We start from the raw sequence: 17,357 nt of genomic DNA on the forward strand, positions 1-17,357 counted from the left end.
ATTTTTTAATATGTTTGTTTATTTACTTATGGCTGTGTTAGGTCTACGTTGCTGCGCGCAGGCTTTCCCTAGTTGCAGTGAGTGGGGGCTACTCTTCGTTGCTGTGCGTGGGCTTCTCATTGTGGTGGCTTCTCTTGCTGCGGAGCACGGGCTCTAGGTGCGCAGGTTTCAGTAGTTGTGGCATGGGGGCTCAGTAGTGGTGGCTTGGAGGCTCTAGAGCGCAGACTTCGTAGTTGTGGTGCACGGGCTTAGTTGCTCCGCGGCATGTGAGATCTTCCTGGATCAGGGCTCGAACCTGTGTCCCCTGCATTGGCAGGCAGATTCTTAACCACTGCGCCACCAGGGAAGCCCTCTATTGTTAGCACTTTAAAATCATTGTATCAAGTCTTGTGAAGGAGATCAAGTTTCCTCTTGTTCAGCTGGTACATGTGGACTGTAAGATTTTAGATTTCTGATCTCCTTTTCTCCCACTTTTTAAAGTTTTTAATATTTTTGTTGAAAAGATTTAACACACGGTAATAATTTGTTTGCTTTAAAGCTAAATGAGTAGTGATTTAAGATAGTAATCTTTTTTATACCTAGCATGCCACTGTCATCCAGTATGTAATAATTTTATATACTTCAAATAGTCTTAGGACTAGTTCTTAGTAGATATATGATTTAAAAAGAAAATGTTTGCCGTGATAATTTAATTACTACCTTTTCTACTTTCTGATTTATTTATGTGTTGAAAAGATCTGTAGTGGGAGGACAAAAATTTAGAATTTTCTTATAGAGTGAAAGCAGTTATCTTTCCAAAGAGCTACACAGGGAAAGACCTACACAGAGACAGCCAGCTGCCACAATAACTAAATATAAATCCTCTGCTTTATTTTCAGTTTAATATATGGTAATTGTGGTATTTACACTTTTTCTACAGAGCTTATTCTTGTTCTAGAATAGGAGTAGATTACTACCACTGACAGTATTTGAAGAACCTTATAACATCTTTGACTCACTTTTGTGTATGCTTTAGGCACTGCTTTGCTATTGGATTCCTTTGAGGTCAAGGGGGGCTGGTGCAGTGTGCGTATGGCCCAAAGGCCAGAAGAGTGTTGGGCTCTGCACTAGAGCTTCCAAAAGAATGTGTGACTTGCTGAAGAGGGTTACATTGAGAGAAAAGGACTAATTGTCCTGGCTCTGAAATAGAGGAGGGGATGCATTCCTGGCTGTTGGAGAATGCCATGGTGTCTCTTACAGAGCATGGGATCCCACAGATTTTGGTGTGGATCCCAGCTGACTTGTTACCTGAGTGGCACATTTTATTTAATGGCTCTGAGAGGAAATGTGGTAGAACACTCACACCATTAGTCTAGAGTTGTTAACACTCACCAGGAAATTTGTTTGTACCCTCCCACTCCACCTCACCCCCCGCCCTGCCCACCTCCCCTGTTTTATCTTGTACTGACTTTTAGACCAAGCAATAAAGATAATGGCTACAAGAGCAGACCCTGATTTTAAGTGATCAGTTTTAGAGCATCATACAGGTTCTTTAACAATACTAAATGCCAGCAAGTTTGGATTATAAATTTTATGGCCATAAGTGCACCGCCAAAATGGTTTGGATTGATCTGATAATGTAAAAGCAATATGTAAATTATTAGTTTCTGAATACATAATGGATGAATAAAGTTAGAAGAATCTTAAATTTTGGTGATAGTTAACTTGCTTTTTTTTAAAGATTTTTAAAAAATATTTATTTATTATTATTTATTTTTTGGCTGTGTTGGGTCTTCGTTGCTGCGCGCGGGCAGGGGCTACTCTTCATTGTGGTGCACAGGCTTCTCATTGCAGTGGCTTCTCTTATTGCAGACCACAGGCTCTAGGCACGTGGGCTTCACTAGTTGTGGCACGCGGGCTCAGTAGTTGTGGCTCGCGGGCTCTAGAGCACAGGCTCAGTAGTTGTGGTGCACAGGCTTAGTTGCTCCGAGGCATGTGGGATCTTCCTGGACCAGGGCTCGAACCCGTGTCCCCTGCATTGGCAGGCAAATTCTTAACCACTGCACCACCATGGAAGCCCCTGCTTTTCTTAAGATATAAAACTATGAGCAAAAGTTAGCATAGTAATTTTTCATTTCGTCTCTCTTTAAAAAAGAAAAAGGCAGAGTGATGATATTTCCTGATCTGAATTGAGGCTATGTAGGTGATAGGGTCAGGATGAGGGGCCTAATCAATGAAGACTCATTATTTGGAAATATTGATGACTGTGACATTTCACAGAACATTCCACAAATTGGAATTATAAATTAGAACTGTGGAAATAGAGCTGGACACAGAGCTACTAAGAATTAACTAATTCTGTCATGTTCTTGTTGTGTTTTCTTAATTTCTGTTGTTTAAAAGCATTGAGTAATCAAGGAAGAAGAGTTAGGTTATAGCAACCATGACTTCTTACAATTTGCCTTTTCAGTTTGGTTTAATTCAATTAGCTTCTTTATTTTTAGTATGGTTAGGGCTGAGCCCCTTGCTGTGAGTCTGTGAAAACCCCACAGGGGGTTTTAAGTATCTCTTGGGGCTCTCTACTCTTTGCTTCTTAGTGAGTAGGCATGGAGAGCTTGTGGGTGGCTGTCCATAAAAATAATGAGCATTCATACAGTAATGAGTAATAGTGATAGCAGGACTTAAAGTGGAGAGGGGAAGGAGAGAGGGGGAAGAAAGAAAGAAACTAAGTGCCAATAATGTTTCACATTGAGTGAAACCTCTAGAGTGAAAGGAAAACTTGGAAGATAAGGACTGCTGGTGTTGGTACTTGAGGATGGAGGACAGTAGTTTGTAAGTGATCCTGATCCCCAGCCTGAGGTGTAGGAGTCAGAGGCCTGCAGGGGAGGCAGCATTTTCAGGAAAGTCAGGTTTCCACAAGGAGGTGAAGAGAAGGTTCAGTGCCGTTTTCCATAGAGCTAGCACTCCAGAGGGCAGTGGAGTGGAAGAGTTGTAGGAAGGGGAGTAATAGGTGGCTGGGCAAAGGAGAATAACAGCTGAGTAGGGGGCAAGACAGACAAATGGATGGTCCCAGAGGGTTGTATATTTTATGAGTGGCGAGGAGGGTGGAAGTACGTTTTACTTCTCATAACCATTGGTTTTCCTCCTACCTCTTCCTGATGCTTTCTCATTTCGCACTGGCGGCATTTTTGGACTCATACTGTTACTTCCACTGCACTATTCCTCTACCTCATTGAACCTATCACCCAGTCCTTTTTCACCTCCCCCAGCTGCATTTCTTTCCCTATCTAGCATATGTTAAGCCCAACTCTCCTTTACCGATATCCTCAGCTCCTCGTATAGTTGGCTTTCCTGTTGTACCCAGCTGGCCAAGTCTGATATCTGGATGCACACTCACAGCCTTTATCCACACTGGAGATGATTTTTCATGTAGTTGGAAAGTTGTGGGTCATATTAACTTCCTAATCTGCAATCTCATCCTGGCTCTCAGTGCTGCCCAGCCCCTTCCCCCTTTCCTTAGGCAGCATTCTTTCTTCACAGTGGCTACTTCACTTTTCTAAGCCACCTCTGCTGCCCTACCCACACCTGTGCTCTGCAGATGGTCTTTCTGCATTCTTTTTTCTTTCTTTTTGCGGTACGTGAGCCTCTCACTGTTGTGGCCTCTCCCGTTGCGGAGCACAGTCTCTGGACGCACAGGCTCAGCGGCCATGGCTCACGGGCCCAGCCGCTCCGTGGCATGTGGGATCTTCCCAGACCGGGGCACGAACCCGTGTCCCCTGCATCGACAGGCGGACTCCCAACCACTGCACCACTAGGGAAGCCCCTTTCTGCATTCTTTACAGATCAAGATTACCTCAGCTTTCTGCCATCAAAGCTATTCTCTGCCTTTTTTTCTAAATATGGCCAGTAAAAATACTACATGTACATACGCATACCCCTCCCTCAAACCCATATTCCTCTCAGTACCGTCTATTGCCTTTTCCTCCATAGCCAGACTTCTTAAAATGTGTCTGCTTTTCCTTCCCTTCCATTCTTCTTCGACTTGCTTTGCTACATTAGCTTCAGCCCCATCATTCCTCTGAGGTTCCCCTGGCCAAGGTCATGTATGGTCATCCTTATCACCAATTCTAGTGGCCTCTACTTAGTTCCTCCTCTTACTGGGCCTCTGTATTAGGCATTGTTAAGCACTTCTTCCTAGAAATGCTCTTTTTATGGTGCCCTGGCTTCATATCTTCAGGTTTTCTTTCTCTGTCTCTTGCTGAACCTTGGTGAGCTCCTCTTCCTGTGCCCGTCCCTTAATTATTGGTGTTTATCAAGGTTCTCTTCTAAGCCCCCTTCACTCCTCTGGATGACCTTTATCTCCCCACCTGCTGGGAGGACTTATCAAATCTGTTATTTCCTCTCTAGACCTCTGACCTGAGCTTTAGAACAGTAGTACCTTCAACTGCCTATTGGACATCTCAAAAGCACATTATCACCCTAAGCAACCACCCTCACATGTTCATTGGTGCACTGAATGGCACTGTATCCAGTTACCTAAATCAGAAACCTAGGCATCGTTTTTACTTTGCCTGATTCCCAACATTACTCACCCTTTGTACTTAGAGAAACACAATATTTCTCCTTTTGTTTCTTTCCTAGTTCAGCCATAGTTGTTTCTCACCCAGGAAACTATAGCAGTCTAACTGGTCTCCTTGCCTCTAGTATTTCTTGCCCTGCTACTGGTTCCATTTCCATACTCCAAAAGGAAAAATTTCAAAATACAAAATCAGATCATGTCATTCCTCTGCTGAAATCCTTCATTGGCTTCCTACTTCTTAAGGTCAAGTCCAGACTCCTTACCTGTGATCTGACCTCTGCTGACTTTGCCAGCTCATTTCTCATTACTTTTTTTTTTTTACTACCATTATCCCAAATCTCACCAAACTTTTATACCCTCAAGGGCACACAGTGTTCCTTATGGTACTTCCCTTCACCTGTGCCTACTCTTCCCCGAGAGCTCAGTGTCCTTGATTATCCTCAAGTCCAGGAAACATTCCTTTTCTCTGTGCATCCAGGGCATTATTATTTACCTCCTTATCAGACTAGTTTTCAAGCCATAATGCAATGGACTGCTTTTTATTATCCCTGACTATATTGTAAGCTCGTTGAGGGTGGAAACTGCCTCCCTTGTTTATTCCCTGTAGTATTCCTGGCACTGAGCACAGTGCACAGCATATCATAAACAAATATTTATTTTAGAAACAAATAGATAAAGTAGACTGTTATAGCTGCGCAAAGCAAGGCTGCTCAAAATACTGAATATGGGCAAGTTGAAGGTTTGGGAAAAAGGGAGACTCAATTTGTATTCCTCCGTAGCAGTGCCGTAGGAGCCATGTTCATGACGACAGTCTTAACTACAACATTTAAGTAGAAATTGGATAAAAGACTTGGCCGCAAGCAAAGTATTGGGGTCAGAGCAAGAATCTAGGTATACCAAATCCAGACTTAACCAATTGCACTTAAGTAACCACCCTAGCTTTAACAAAACTGGGTTTTGTCTGGTGGATGCCACCTTTTGTATGCTTGTAGGGTTCAGTACCACTGCCCACACCACGTAGAATCCTATCTAGATTATTTTTTAATACAGAAGGTTAACAAGCCTATGCAGACTGTAATACAATCTCAATCACCAGTTGTATCTAGAAGCCTTTTTAATCTTCTGTTTTCTCATATGTGCATCATTTTCAATGGAAGAAAAAGAGTAAAAATAATATTAGAGAATTGTAAAAAGAGACCCACAATCATATTCAAATTTGATTACTTTTCATAGCTTTTAACTAGCCCATACATATTTTTATCTTGTTATATGTAACTTTGTATGCTGTACATACACTTTTCCCAAATTTCTACATAGCACTCCAGTGACTATCGTTTGACATCATGACACTTTGCTTATTTAAAGTTTTTGCTGTTAGGCTAAATTCTCAGAGATGGGATTATAGGGTCAGAGTGTAAAAATTGTAAGCCTTTTGCTTTGGGATTGTCCATGATTTTCCAAAAGGGTTATACTAGAAGTTGGCAGGAGTATGAAAGTACAAGGTGTCTTAATGACCTTGAAGCACTGAAGTGAGTGAGGTGAGAGGGGGAAGAGAAAGCTGTGTACATAAAATCTTATTTATATTGGTTTAGCTTTTATGATGTGTCACAAAGGATTTTTTTTTAAGTAGGGAGAAATAATTTTGTATCAGATGACAATATATTCAATTAAAAATACCCTTTAAAGAGTAAATGAAAATTTGTACCTGTTGCGACTCTATTTATTCCATGTTAACTCCTAGATATTCTAAAATTCATCCTTTTAAGTCAGAACATTCAAGAGCTGAGTACATAGGTTGAATTTTAACCCTTTTTTTTTTTTTGGCCCCAACCGGGGATTGAACCCACACCCTCAGCAGTGAAAGCTTGGAGTCCTAACCATTGGACTGCCAGGGAACTCCCTTGGGTCCGATTTTGTCAAATCTACATTCCTTAGGAGAAAATTGTTAAAATTGTTTAAAATTGAGATAAGATTGTTAAATCTTTCATAAGGCATCCCAGTATAAATATGATATTAATGATTCTATTATTTACTCCATTTGTGCCGTTGAACTTGCTTGCTTGCTTGCTTGCTGCATTGGGTCTTCGTTGCTGCGCGTGGGCTTTTCTCTAGTTGTGGCGAGTGGGGGCTACTCTTCGTTGCAGTGCACGGGCTTCTTATTGCAGTAGCTTCTCTTGTTGCGGAGCACGGGCTCTAGGTACGCGGGCTTCAGTAGTTGTGGCACACGGGCTCAGTAGTTGTGGCTTGCGGGCTCCAGAGCGCAGGCTCAGCAGTTGTGGCGCATGGGCTTAGTTGCTCCGCAGCATGTGGGATCTTCCTGGACCAGGGCTCGAACCCATATCCCCTGCATTGGCAGGCGGATTCCTAACCACTGTGCCACCAGGGAAGTCCCCTTTTGAGCTTTTCTGGTTTAGAATTTTGTTCTATTAAAATGATAAGCAGTAGAGAACCCCATTGACCTCTAAGTGGTGACAAACCTGTCATATGCAGGTCATTTAAAAGCAGACTAGATTTGAATGCAAAAAGCATTATAGAATGAAGTAGAGTATAATTACAGTTTATATATACCTATAGTTAGATATACATATTTGTCAGAGTACTCCAAAGTTTTTTCTCCTAAGGGATGCGAGTAGAAAGTGAGAGACTTGAAGTTCTTACTTTTATATACGTCCATGTTGTTTTCAGCATTCATTTAACAATGTGCATGTATTCCGTTTAATAATTTTTTTTTTTAACAGAACACTGCCCAGTTTCCTTGACATGGGTAACAATTTCGCTGAGGCAAGCTTTCATGAGGGGATTCTGTTTCAGTGATTAAACTGGGAGGAGAAATCTGTCAGTGAGTTGTTTCTGCTGCTTATAAGGAGTCAAAATGTAGTGCTTATTTTTTTCCCTTTCTCTCTCAGGTCATTTGGATCCAGGATTCCTAGCAAGTGACAAAACACCTGCTGGCAATGCACCACTCAATGAAGAAATTAATATTGCTTCTTCAGATAGTGAAGTGGAGATTGTGGGAGTTCAGGAACATGCAAGGTAGGATATTAATTGGAGAGAAGAAAATGGTATGGCATGCCATGGCATGGCTGGCATGAATGGTGGGGCTATTTCTCAAATTCCTGTGGCTTAAGAAATACATTTTGATTATAGACACGTATGAGCTTCAGAATGTGTTGCATATTGTCTTATATCAAGAACGTCTCGGTCACACATGTATGTGAAACAGAACTAATGTTTGTCTCTTATTTTTAACAAATGTCTAGGTGACTTGACTGAGTTTTCTGGTATGGCATAAGTATCACCGTACTCCCCCCCACCCCCAATCCATATTTTCTTGCCTTTCACTTTATCTTGAAATATATTGGAAGCAAATAATTGAGATATCTGTATTTGACATCATACCTCTTCCTAGAGCACCTCTTTTTTTTTTTAACATCTTTATTGGAGTATAATTGCTTTACGTTATTGTGTTAGTTTCTGCTGTATAACAAAGTGAATCAGCTATATGTATACATATATCCCCATATCCCCTCCCTCTTGCGTCTCCCTCCCACCCTCCCTATCCCACCCATCTAGGTGGTCACAAAGCATGAGCTGATCTCCCTGTGCTATGCGGCTGCTTCCCACTAGCTAGCTATTTTACATTTGGTAGTGTATATATGTCCATGCCACTCTCACTTCTTCCCAGCTTACCCTTCCCCCTCCCTGTGTCCTCAGGTCCATTCTCTACGTCTGCGTCTTTATTCCTTTCTGCCCCTAGGTTCTACAGAACTATTTTCTGTTTTAGATTCCATATATATGTGTTAGCATACGGTATTTGTTTTTCTCTTTCTGACTTACTTCACTCTGTGTGACAGACTCTAGGTCCATCCACCTCACTACAAATAACTCAATTTCGTTTCTTTTTATGGCTGAGTAATATTCCATTGTATATATGTGTCACATCCTCTTTATCCATTCATCTGTCGATGGACACTTAGGTTGCTTCCATGTCCTGGTAGAGCACCTCTCCTTATCTTTCATGAAAGGTTGCAAGTTACTTTGGTCAGTTCCTGATAGTGTATTTCTAGTGATGTTTGTGTGATTTAGGGAATCTTGTTTCTTAGGAATTAAAAAAAAAAAGCCACAAGACATCAAATTAGTGTACAGTATTATGGAAATAATTTTATAAGTTTTGTCATTCTTTAAGGTAGTGGTGAGCAGATTACAGCCCATGGGCCAGATCTGGCCTGCTGCCTGTTTTTATATGGACCTCAAGCTAAGAATGGTTTTTACATTTTTAAATGGGGGAAAAAAATCGAAAGAAGACATGTTTTGTGACATGAAAATTGTATGAAATTCAAATAGAATTTATTTATCCATAAATAAAGTTTTGTTGGAATAGAGCCATGTTTGTTCACTTACATATTGTCTATGGCTGTTTTGCACTCCAGTGGCAGAATTGAGACGTTTCATCAGACACCCTAGGGCCTGCCGAGCCAAAGATATTTACTGTCTAGCTCTTTGCAGGAAAACTTTACTGACTCTTGCTTTAAGATACAGTCCTAAGAATTAGTTGCAGCCCTCTCAGAGGTATACCTGAGGAACATTTAACACACACACATACATACACAACAAAATCTAGTCTTTGGAAAAATCTGTATTCTATGTAGAAATTTTCTCCTATGCCACAAGAGTTAAGTTGTGATTTCCTCAAGTAGGTATATAACATAGTATCTTACCTTATTTTTAGATCTGATTTTAATCTTTGGTTAGGAAGGTAATAAAACATTCACCAGCATTCTTCTGTTACTTATTTAAAAGGTGAATTTAGGAGTGGAGAGTGGGGGCAAAATAGACATGCACATAAATTGAGGATCCTTCTTCTAATGAGAACTGATTATACTTTCTGAAAGCATTTTTTAGTTAAACAATTGGGACTTTAAGTATGTAGATTTAAGTCATAATTTAACATGCCATCTCCCCAGAAGTGGCTAATTCTCTGTCAGAACTAGTATTGTCCCAGCACTTCATCCTCTATCCTATATTTATGCTCTAAGTATGCCTGTATAGCTGCTTCCTTTTTTCTTTCTAAACGGTTATTTCCCCTATTCTGGTGGGAAAGAATTTTCATTCTTTAATCTTTCCTTTACCTCATTCTTTTTTCTCCTTTTTTCTGCCTTAGTCAAAAACTTTTTCCTATGAAGTTCTCTTTCATTTCCCCATCTGTTTCCTTCAAGCTGACTTATCCATGAGATGAAGAAGATAGAACTCTTGTTTTCTTCCTTTACTTCAGTATATGTTAGTCATTATTTTATTTCAGCATTATATAAGTATAGAAGACATTATTATATTTTTAAGCCCCATGGGAAGATCTTTGTAGAATATTACAGTATTTTTCATTTCAGACTGTGTACTATAAAACTTATTCTGCATATTGACTGATAGATTGATGTAGGTAAATTATCGTCAGTTGTGCCAGGAGCACATTATTCAGTTACCAACTTCCTCTTGACTTACTTTTCAAATTTTAATTCAGTGTTACTCATGTGTTCCTACTCAAGTAGGAAAGAATAGGTTATAACCTGTGCTGTCTTGTCTAATCTCTTACTCTGTTCTGAGACATATCAGTGATATGGTCCAGTTCTCTATTAACTCCTACTGACTCTCCCTTCTTTATTGTCTCCTTGTGCCTAGAAATGTTACAGAGTGAGCTACCCTTCTTTTCAGATTCTTTGTTAAACTTTCCTTCCGTAATGATATCTTGAGCTTCTTTTTCTACAAATATTTTTGTTATCTGGAGTTGAAATTACTATATTTCTATTAAAACTTGGAAATTTAAATTCCAAGTTTCTCTCACCTCCAGCACACACACATGCACACAGATTATCTCTAGTACACCCTTCTCTGAACTTGTTAAAGTCTTTTATCCAGATTGTCATTTTACCCTATAAACATCTTTGTTTCACTCTTAACTAAGTCAAGTGACTTTGGGTACATTTTAAATAACATGCTATAGCATTACTTTCAGGGACTTTTTCATACAGGTTCTGAAGCATAAAGATGTGTTTTTTTGGTTTTTTAAATTCTGATCCTTTAATTTGAATCCTGGAGAAATCATATCTTGGAGGTGACAGATCTATCTTGAAATCTCAGTGGTGGTTAATAACTGTCCATAAAATGGAATGTAGAGTTGACAAATTCTGTTGGAGTACTTTGAATGGACTCTTATATCATTTTGAGGGGATCTTTTATTTTGGCCCTTGGGTCTAGGACTGAGTAGGATCTCACTGACTCTGCTGTATCTTTCTGAAAGATTTTTCAGCAGTTTCTTTAGAAGAAGCATGATAATCTTTCAAACATTGAGATTAAAAAGCTGAGAAGTGGGACTTCCCTGGTGGCGCAGTGGTTGGGAATCCGCCTGCCAATGCAGGGGACACGGGTTCGAGCCCTGGTCTGGGAAGATCCCGCGTGCTGCGGAGCAACTAAGCCCGTGTGCCACAACTATTGAGCCTGTGTGCCACAGCTACTGAGACCTGCATGCCTAGAGCCCGTGCTCCGCAACAAGAGAGGCCACTGCAATGAGAAGTGCACCGCAACAAAGAGTAGCCCCTGCTCACTGCAGCTAGAGGGCCCGCGCACAGCAGCAAAGACCCAAAGAATAAAAAAAAAAAAAAAAGCTGAGAAGCAGGTGGGGGGGAGAGCCTTTCTTGTTGGTTGCTTCAGAATTTCCCCTTTAGCTGCCTGTATCTCATCTGGAATTTATTTCTTTTACAGGTCTAGGGTTGCAGTTATGAAGTATTGATGGGCTTCTGGCAGGGTTATCGCTTGGAAGAAGGTTTTAGGTTTTGATCCACATCTTTTTGTTCTAATTCGATTTGCATGCATAGATGTTTTGTTTGGATTTAGTTGTCCTGTTCTTATTTTTCCTTTTGGTATTCTACCTTGTGGGCTTTCTGGGAGCTTAAAAAAACTCAGACTTGGTTCTTGAGTTGTTCTCTTTGGGACTGTGGTTGCTCTTACTTGAGTTTGGGTGCCATTTTTCCATATTGGAAGCATTCCGGTTTGTTGACCTTTATATCAGTAATTCTAGTTGTGATGTGCCTCTTTTTTCTTTTCTTTTTTTTTTTTTGTTAAACAGTTGTTTTTCTTTTCTTGCATGCTAACATCTTCCCCTGCTCTTTTCTTTTAGATTTTGATATGTTCACTTAGCTTCTGTGTTTCTTCTAGTCATAGACTAGAAGGCATGCCTGCCTAACTAATGGTTGAATGCATCTTTTATGGCTGCCTTGGATTGCTGTGATGAACTCCTGTCATTACCTAGATGTCATTTCTAGGTGTTAATTTTTGGACAGTCCGTTTCACAAGATGCTCTTTGCCAGTGAGATGGAGACTTTTCCATCATCTCTAGTTCTTCTGTGCCCGCTTAATTTTGCCATAAGTTTTAACTTATGACCCTGTTGCTAATATTTTTCTTTATCCTTGTTCCATTTTCCTTCTTTTCTTCTGCAAGCTTCATTGGTAATTGCCCTAGGAAGATGAATGCATATATCTTTATGTTATGGAACTGTGCTGAAACAGTTCTTTCAGTACCTGTTCTCTGAAGCTTTTATGAATAATCAGACCCTTACCTCCTTTCACATGGTCCTGTGGTCCATTGGTTAATGTTGGTTCACCCCTCTGCAGAAGAATTGCTGTGGGGAGTCTTTAGCGTTTAAGACTGATTGCTGCTTAGAACCAATTGCTAACATTAACCCTAAAAAAAGCAAGGGAGGCAGATTAGCATTTTCCTGAAGCTACAAGGATTCACTCTACCTTCAGTTAGGAAAGATAAGTAGGAATGTTATCTAAGAGGTCACCTTCAGAATCTGTAAATGAGAGCAAAAATGATTAATTTTTAATGTTGTTTTCTTAGAATAGTAGGTTAACTGTATCAACAGCTGATCAGAGCCTGCCCTCTTTTTGTGTTTTTCTTCCTTTCTACTCTGAAGTCTCCTTTTTTTGGTTTTAGTATATGAAGAGCAGGAAATTATTCTATCAAAACTTATTGTTTATAAATAGTGGATTGGGGGGGCGGTCTATGGAAGTGAGGCCTAAGCAGTTTTTCTTGGTTATAATACTCAAAATGGGACTCTAGTTGTGCACACCTATTGCCAGTCATATGCAGATTAAATGCTTTGTGAGAAAAAAGCTTGTGTCTGTACTAGAATCTGATTGGGCCAATTATAAAACAGCTGAGTATGTTCCCACCCCATATCTTTCATAATAGAAAAAGGATATGTGATAATACATGAAACTGTGCTTTGTTAGTTGCCTTAACAAAATTTTGAGCCTCTCACATCCTTCTTTAGAGGGCATCTCTGTAGGGCTTGTAACAATTGTTGTAGTCGCATTTCCTCCTGAAATTTTTTCCCCCTCTGCATCTGGTATAAGTTATACCATCTTATAAAATAGGGCTCAACCTTTTTTCCCCTGTACTTAAAAAAAAATGTGTTAAAAGCCTTGTTCTGTCCTCATCCATCTCCTAGCTACCATTTTATTCAAGGTGGCTGAAGTCATTAAATCATAAAAAAAATTTTGAATGTTTTATTGGCTTATAACACACACAGAAAAGTAATAAGTGTATGCTTTAGCTTTTGTACCCATACCCAAGTAACCAGCTCTCAGATTAAGAAACAGAAGTCCTCTTGGCTCTACCTCGCCCTCTGTAACCACTATCCTGACTTCTAACAGGATAGCTTTGCCTGTATTCAGAATCTTATTAACATTCCTGACAGATGCCCCAGCAACTGCTTGAATGTTTAAAAGGCAGATTTTCTATTTTGTAGTGGCTGTAATTGTTGTGTAGTAATGATCATCCAAAAGTTGCCTTCTAGAAACTGATTCATGGTTGTTATTCTGCTCTCAAGATCTCTGTACTGGTGAAGGAGCTGCCTTCCATGATGATTCTCACTTCTTTGGCAATTGCCCTTCCAGTTGCAGTTAATAGGAGACAGGAAAGCTTTTGACCAAAGATAGGATCATCACATTCTCCAGAGAATCTAAAATTTTGAAGAGAAACAAACTAAGGATTGGGGCTTGAGTCAAATGAGTGAGGCCAAGTTGTTCCAGCATCATTAGGTTCTTTGAGGTACTCAAGTAAAGATGCTTTTCCAGTAAATTTTCTTTTTTGCTTAAAGTAGCCCAATTTGGTTTCCAGTAACTGGAACTATTTATAACCTCTTTCAACCATTCCTCATTAGTAAATACCATCTCTAAACCTCTTACTCTCCTACTCTGGACACCTTCTAGAATCTGCTTTGCTCTTTATTGTATTACCCCCAGGGGCTAGGCAGTTCCCCTTACAATCAAACATAGTGTACAGTAAGTACTTCGGAAGCAGTCTGAGAAAGATAGAGTTGGAAATAAACTCCCCAGTGGAGACCTGATTTTGTTCTGGTTCCATGCTTTACTTTCTTAAGACCCTGGGCAGTTGTCTTTTGGTTTTGGTTTTCTCTTCTGTAAAATGGGAAGATTGGATTAGATCCCTTTTAAAGCCACTACCTGATGTCCTGATGTTACATTGTATGATTACTTAAGGAGCAGTGCAGAGTAACAATTGGGACTAAATACTGCTTTTATTTCAGAGTTATTTCTAGGAATTCTGTCAATGATTACATTGACTTTTTTTGGTAGTCATTCATTCCCTGATTTTTCTAAGTTTCTAACCAACTTTACTTCAATTACTACTTGACAGATGAGCTTTTGAACTGTTGAAGAGCTTTATATTTTTAAATTGGTGGCCTGGGCCTGTCTTTGCACTCTGCTGACTCTTGCCTTGTTTTGCCTTACTGAATTTAATACACACATTTGTAAAGCAACAACATGATGTGGAAAGCATTGGACCAGAAATCAGACTTGGCCTGAAGTTCCTTTGCCTATACTTTCAAACAGTATGACCCTGGGCAAGTCATGTAACCTCTTTAACCCTCAGTTTCCCTGTCAGAGTATGGATAAGAACTTCCACATCTACCTCATAGGTCTGTCGGGCGTGTCAGATGAGGAGAAACTGCTTAATAATCTTAGTATTCTGTTGTCATCAGTCATCAGAACCGTTCCTTTAAAATGTTGGATGGGGCTTCCCTGGTGGCGCAGTGGTTGAGAGTCCGCCTGCCGATGCAGGGGACACGGGTTCGTGCCCCGGTCTGGGAAGATCCCACTTGCCGCAGAGCGGCTAGGCCCGTGAGCCATGGCCGCTGAGCCTGTGCGTCCGGAGCCTGTGCTCCGCAACGGGAGAGGCCACAACAGTGAGAGGCCCGCGTACCACAAAAAAAATAAAAATAAAAAAAATAAAATGTTGGATGGACTCCTTTGGCTGACGTTTTTCCGTGACTACTCGGTCATTTAATCTGAGTGTATTTAAGGGGTGGACAGATTTGGATTAGACTTTGGACTTGTTTTTCTTTTTTTTTTAAAGGTTTAATTTTATTTATTTTTGGCTGCGTTGGGTCTTTGTTGCTGCGCTCGGGCTTTCTTTAGTTGAGGCGAGCGGGGGCTACTCTTCGTTGTGGTGCACAGGCTTCTCATCGCAGTAATCGTGGCACACAGGCTCTAGAGTGCAGGCTCAGTAGTTGTGGTGCACTGGCTTAGTTGCTCCGTGGCATGTGGGACCTTCCTGGACCAGGGATCGAACCCGTGTCCCTTGCATTGGCAGGCAGATTCTTATCCACTGCACCACCGGGGAAGTCCCTGTGTATCTTATTTTAATGCTTTTTACTAGCTAATCTTTGAAAATATGGCCGCCTCTGGGTTAGTAGCTACTCTTAGCCCATTTCTGAAAAGATGATGGCCCTCTGGTACTGTAACAAATCTGCAGTCTACCCCTACTCTGGCCTCAAGGGATCTGTTTTTCGGCACCTCTCTTGGTAAGGGAGTCATTTTCAGGCTAGCCTTTGTAGGAGCAGGGCCTCTTTCCATAAGCCTAAGGGTCCTTAAGGGCAGTTCTGCAGCTAAACCTTGTCTGTTGTTACTCTAATGTTTTCTTTTGAACCTATAGGTTCAGGTAGCGTGGGGTCGAAGCTGGAGTTCTTAAGTGATTCAGCATCACTCATCGTATACATGTTGTCAGAACAGCTGCTCACGATCCATTGTAGTAGTTTGTGTGATTAGAATCATGCCACTTGTCACCTCTCACATATGCTGCAGGGAGACAGGTCTATAATTTACATGTGTGGACCTCAGGAGCAGTGATAGCTTGAGCTGCCTGCCTTCCTCTCATATGAATCAAAACTTACTCAGTGGTTCATCCTGGAGGTTCACAGTTCTGTCATTTGACTGGAATGTGGAATTCAATATGTAGGTATTTCTGAAACAGTTCTCTCCCGAACAGTGAACTCATGAGATTTGTCAGCAAGGCAGTTCTGTCCCTCTTATAAGATACTTTTAGAGAATCTAAACTGAGTACTTCAGCCTTGTTATTTTCACTGAAGCATAAGTGGTTGTGATGAACTAGCCAGGTGTTTCTCTTGTTACCTTCAGGTTGAGGGAAATTGATCTTTAACTCATGACCTAGTACTTAAAGATGTTTAGACATCTAATCTGTAAAAGGGGTATTACTACTTCTGTTTTTGTAAGTACTATTAACAAATATGGCACAGAACTTATTTTAAGAACAAGTTTCACTTGTATTTCTTACTGTTTCATTAGCTCAGACTAAGATTGTCTGGGCATCTTAATTTTGCTCAGGATTTATATGCTGCCCTATCCTGAAGACCCCAGGGGCTTAAATGAATTCAGAGAAGCATCATCTTATCCATTTTCAGTACAGATCTAGATGTAACTCAGGACTTTGTGGCTGAGACAAAAATCTTGGCATTTTTAAGGCTAAACTGAGAGAGGTGGGGAGACAGACAGACATGGAGGGAAGGAGGAAAAGGGGGAGGGATATTGGTTATGGGTTTGATGAACTTGCATAGTAGGTTTATCTTAGTAAAAGTATTGGTCAGTACAACTGAAGCCATTTTGCCTTCTGTAGGATTAACCATGCTTTTGCTCTTCATTTCAATTTCAGGTGTGTTCATCCTCGAGGAGGTGTGATTCAGAGTGTTTCTTCATGGAAGCACGGCTCTGGCACGCAGTATGTCAGCACCCGGCAAACACAGTCATGGACTGCTGTGACTCCCCAGCAGACTTGGGCGTCACCTGCAGAAGTTGTTGACCTTACATTGGATGAGGATAGCAGACGTAAATACCTACTGTAATGCAATGTCACTGTGTTTCCTCTGCACTGTTCCCTTCCACTTACTCCTCCTCCTCTTTGTGACATGGAAGTTCATTGTCATAGCTTCAGCTTCAGAAGCTGTTTGTGGCATTTGTATAATTGAAACTCATGGAAAATTGCCCCCTTCCCTTTTTTTTTTTTTTTTAAATTAAAAGAAGTCACTTAGGAAAGTAACTTATCACAGAGAAAAGAATTTCTTCTTTCCCTCAGTAGGAATCTGAGAATGATGAATTTTATTAGACAACTTCATTTTACTTGGTGACTTTCAATCTTAGGAAACTGCCTTCCTTTTAGAATGATATTTTAATTACCAGGTGAAATGGATTTCAGTTTTTGAATCTTGTATTTATTTTTCTGTGTAATAAAATTAATATGTAGACTTGACCACTGTCAGCCCACCCATTGGCACTCCTACCTTAGGGCATTTGCACACATATTAGTCAGTTCCTTTTTGGCACCTAGTAGGGCATGTGCATTGAAAACCTGTCCTTAAAAATAGAAGACAGAAGTGTTACTTTTCTTTTAGCTTAAGTCTTCTGCCTTCTTTCCTGACTTTGCTCCTGG

General features: G+C 40.5%; 1 protein-coding gene across 9 annotated transcripts in view; it reads left to right on the plus strand.

Moving 5' to 3' along the window:
* The window catches only part of ARK2N (arkadia (RNF111) N-terminal like PKA signaling regulator 2N), a 77,541-nt gene extending 60,390 nt beyond the window's left edge, over nt 1-17,151 (plus strand). For 8 of the 9 annotated variants that reach the window (XM_089895129.1, XM_089895130.1, XM_030760505.2 and 5 more), the window contains 2 exons: nt 7,465-7,591; nt 16,584-17,151. In XM_089895129.1, the coding sequence (XP_089751255.1) occupies nt 7,465-7,591; nt 16,584-16,773 (317 nt within the window). In that variant the 3' untranslated portion in view covers nt 16,774-17,151. Of the gene's footprint in view, nt 1-7,464; nt 7,592-11,311; nt 11,380-16,583 lie in introns of all 9 variants that reach the window. The other variant, XM_089895132.1, reaches the window with a different exon arrangement.
* Nucleotides 17,152-17,357: the final 206 nt, after the last annotated feature.

Source organism: Delphinapterus leucas, chromosome 14 (genome assembly GCF_059928025.1).
Source record: "Delphinapterus leucas isolate spDelLeu-1000000601 "Yukka" chromosome 14, BTC_Dleu_Yukka2, whole genome shotgun sequence".
Taxonomy (NCBI): Eukaryota; Metazoa; Chordata; class Mammalia; order Artiodactyla; family Monodontidae; genus Delphinapterus; species Delphinapterus leucas.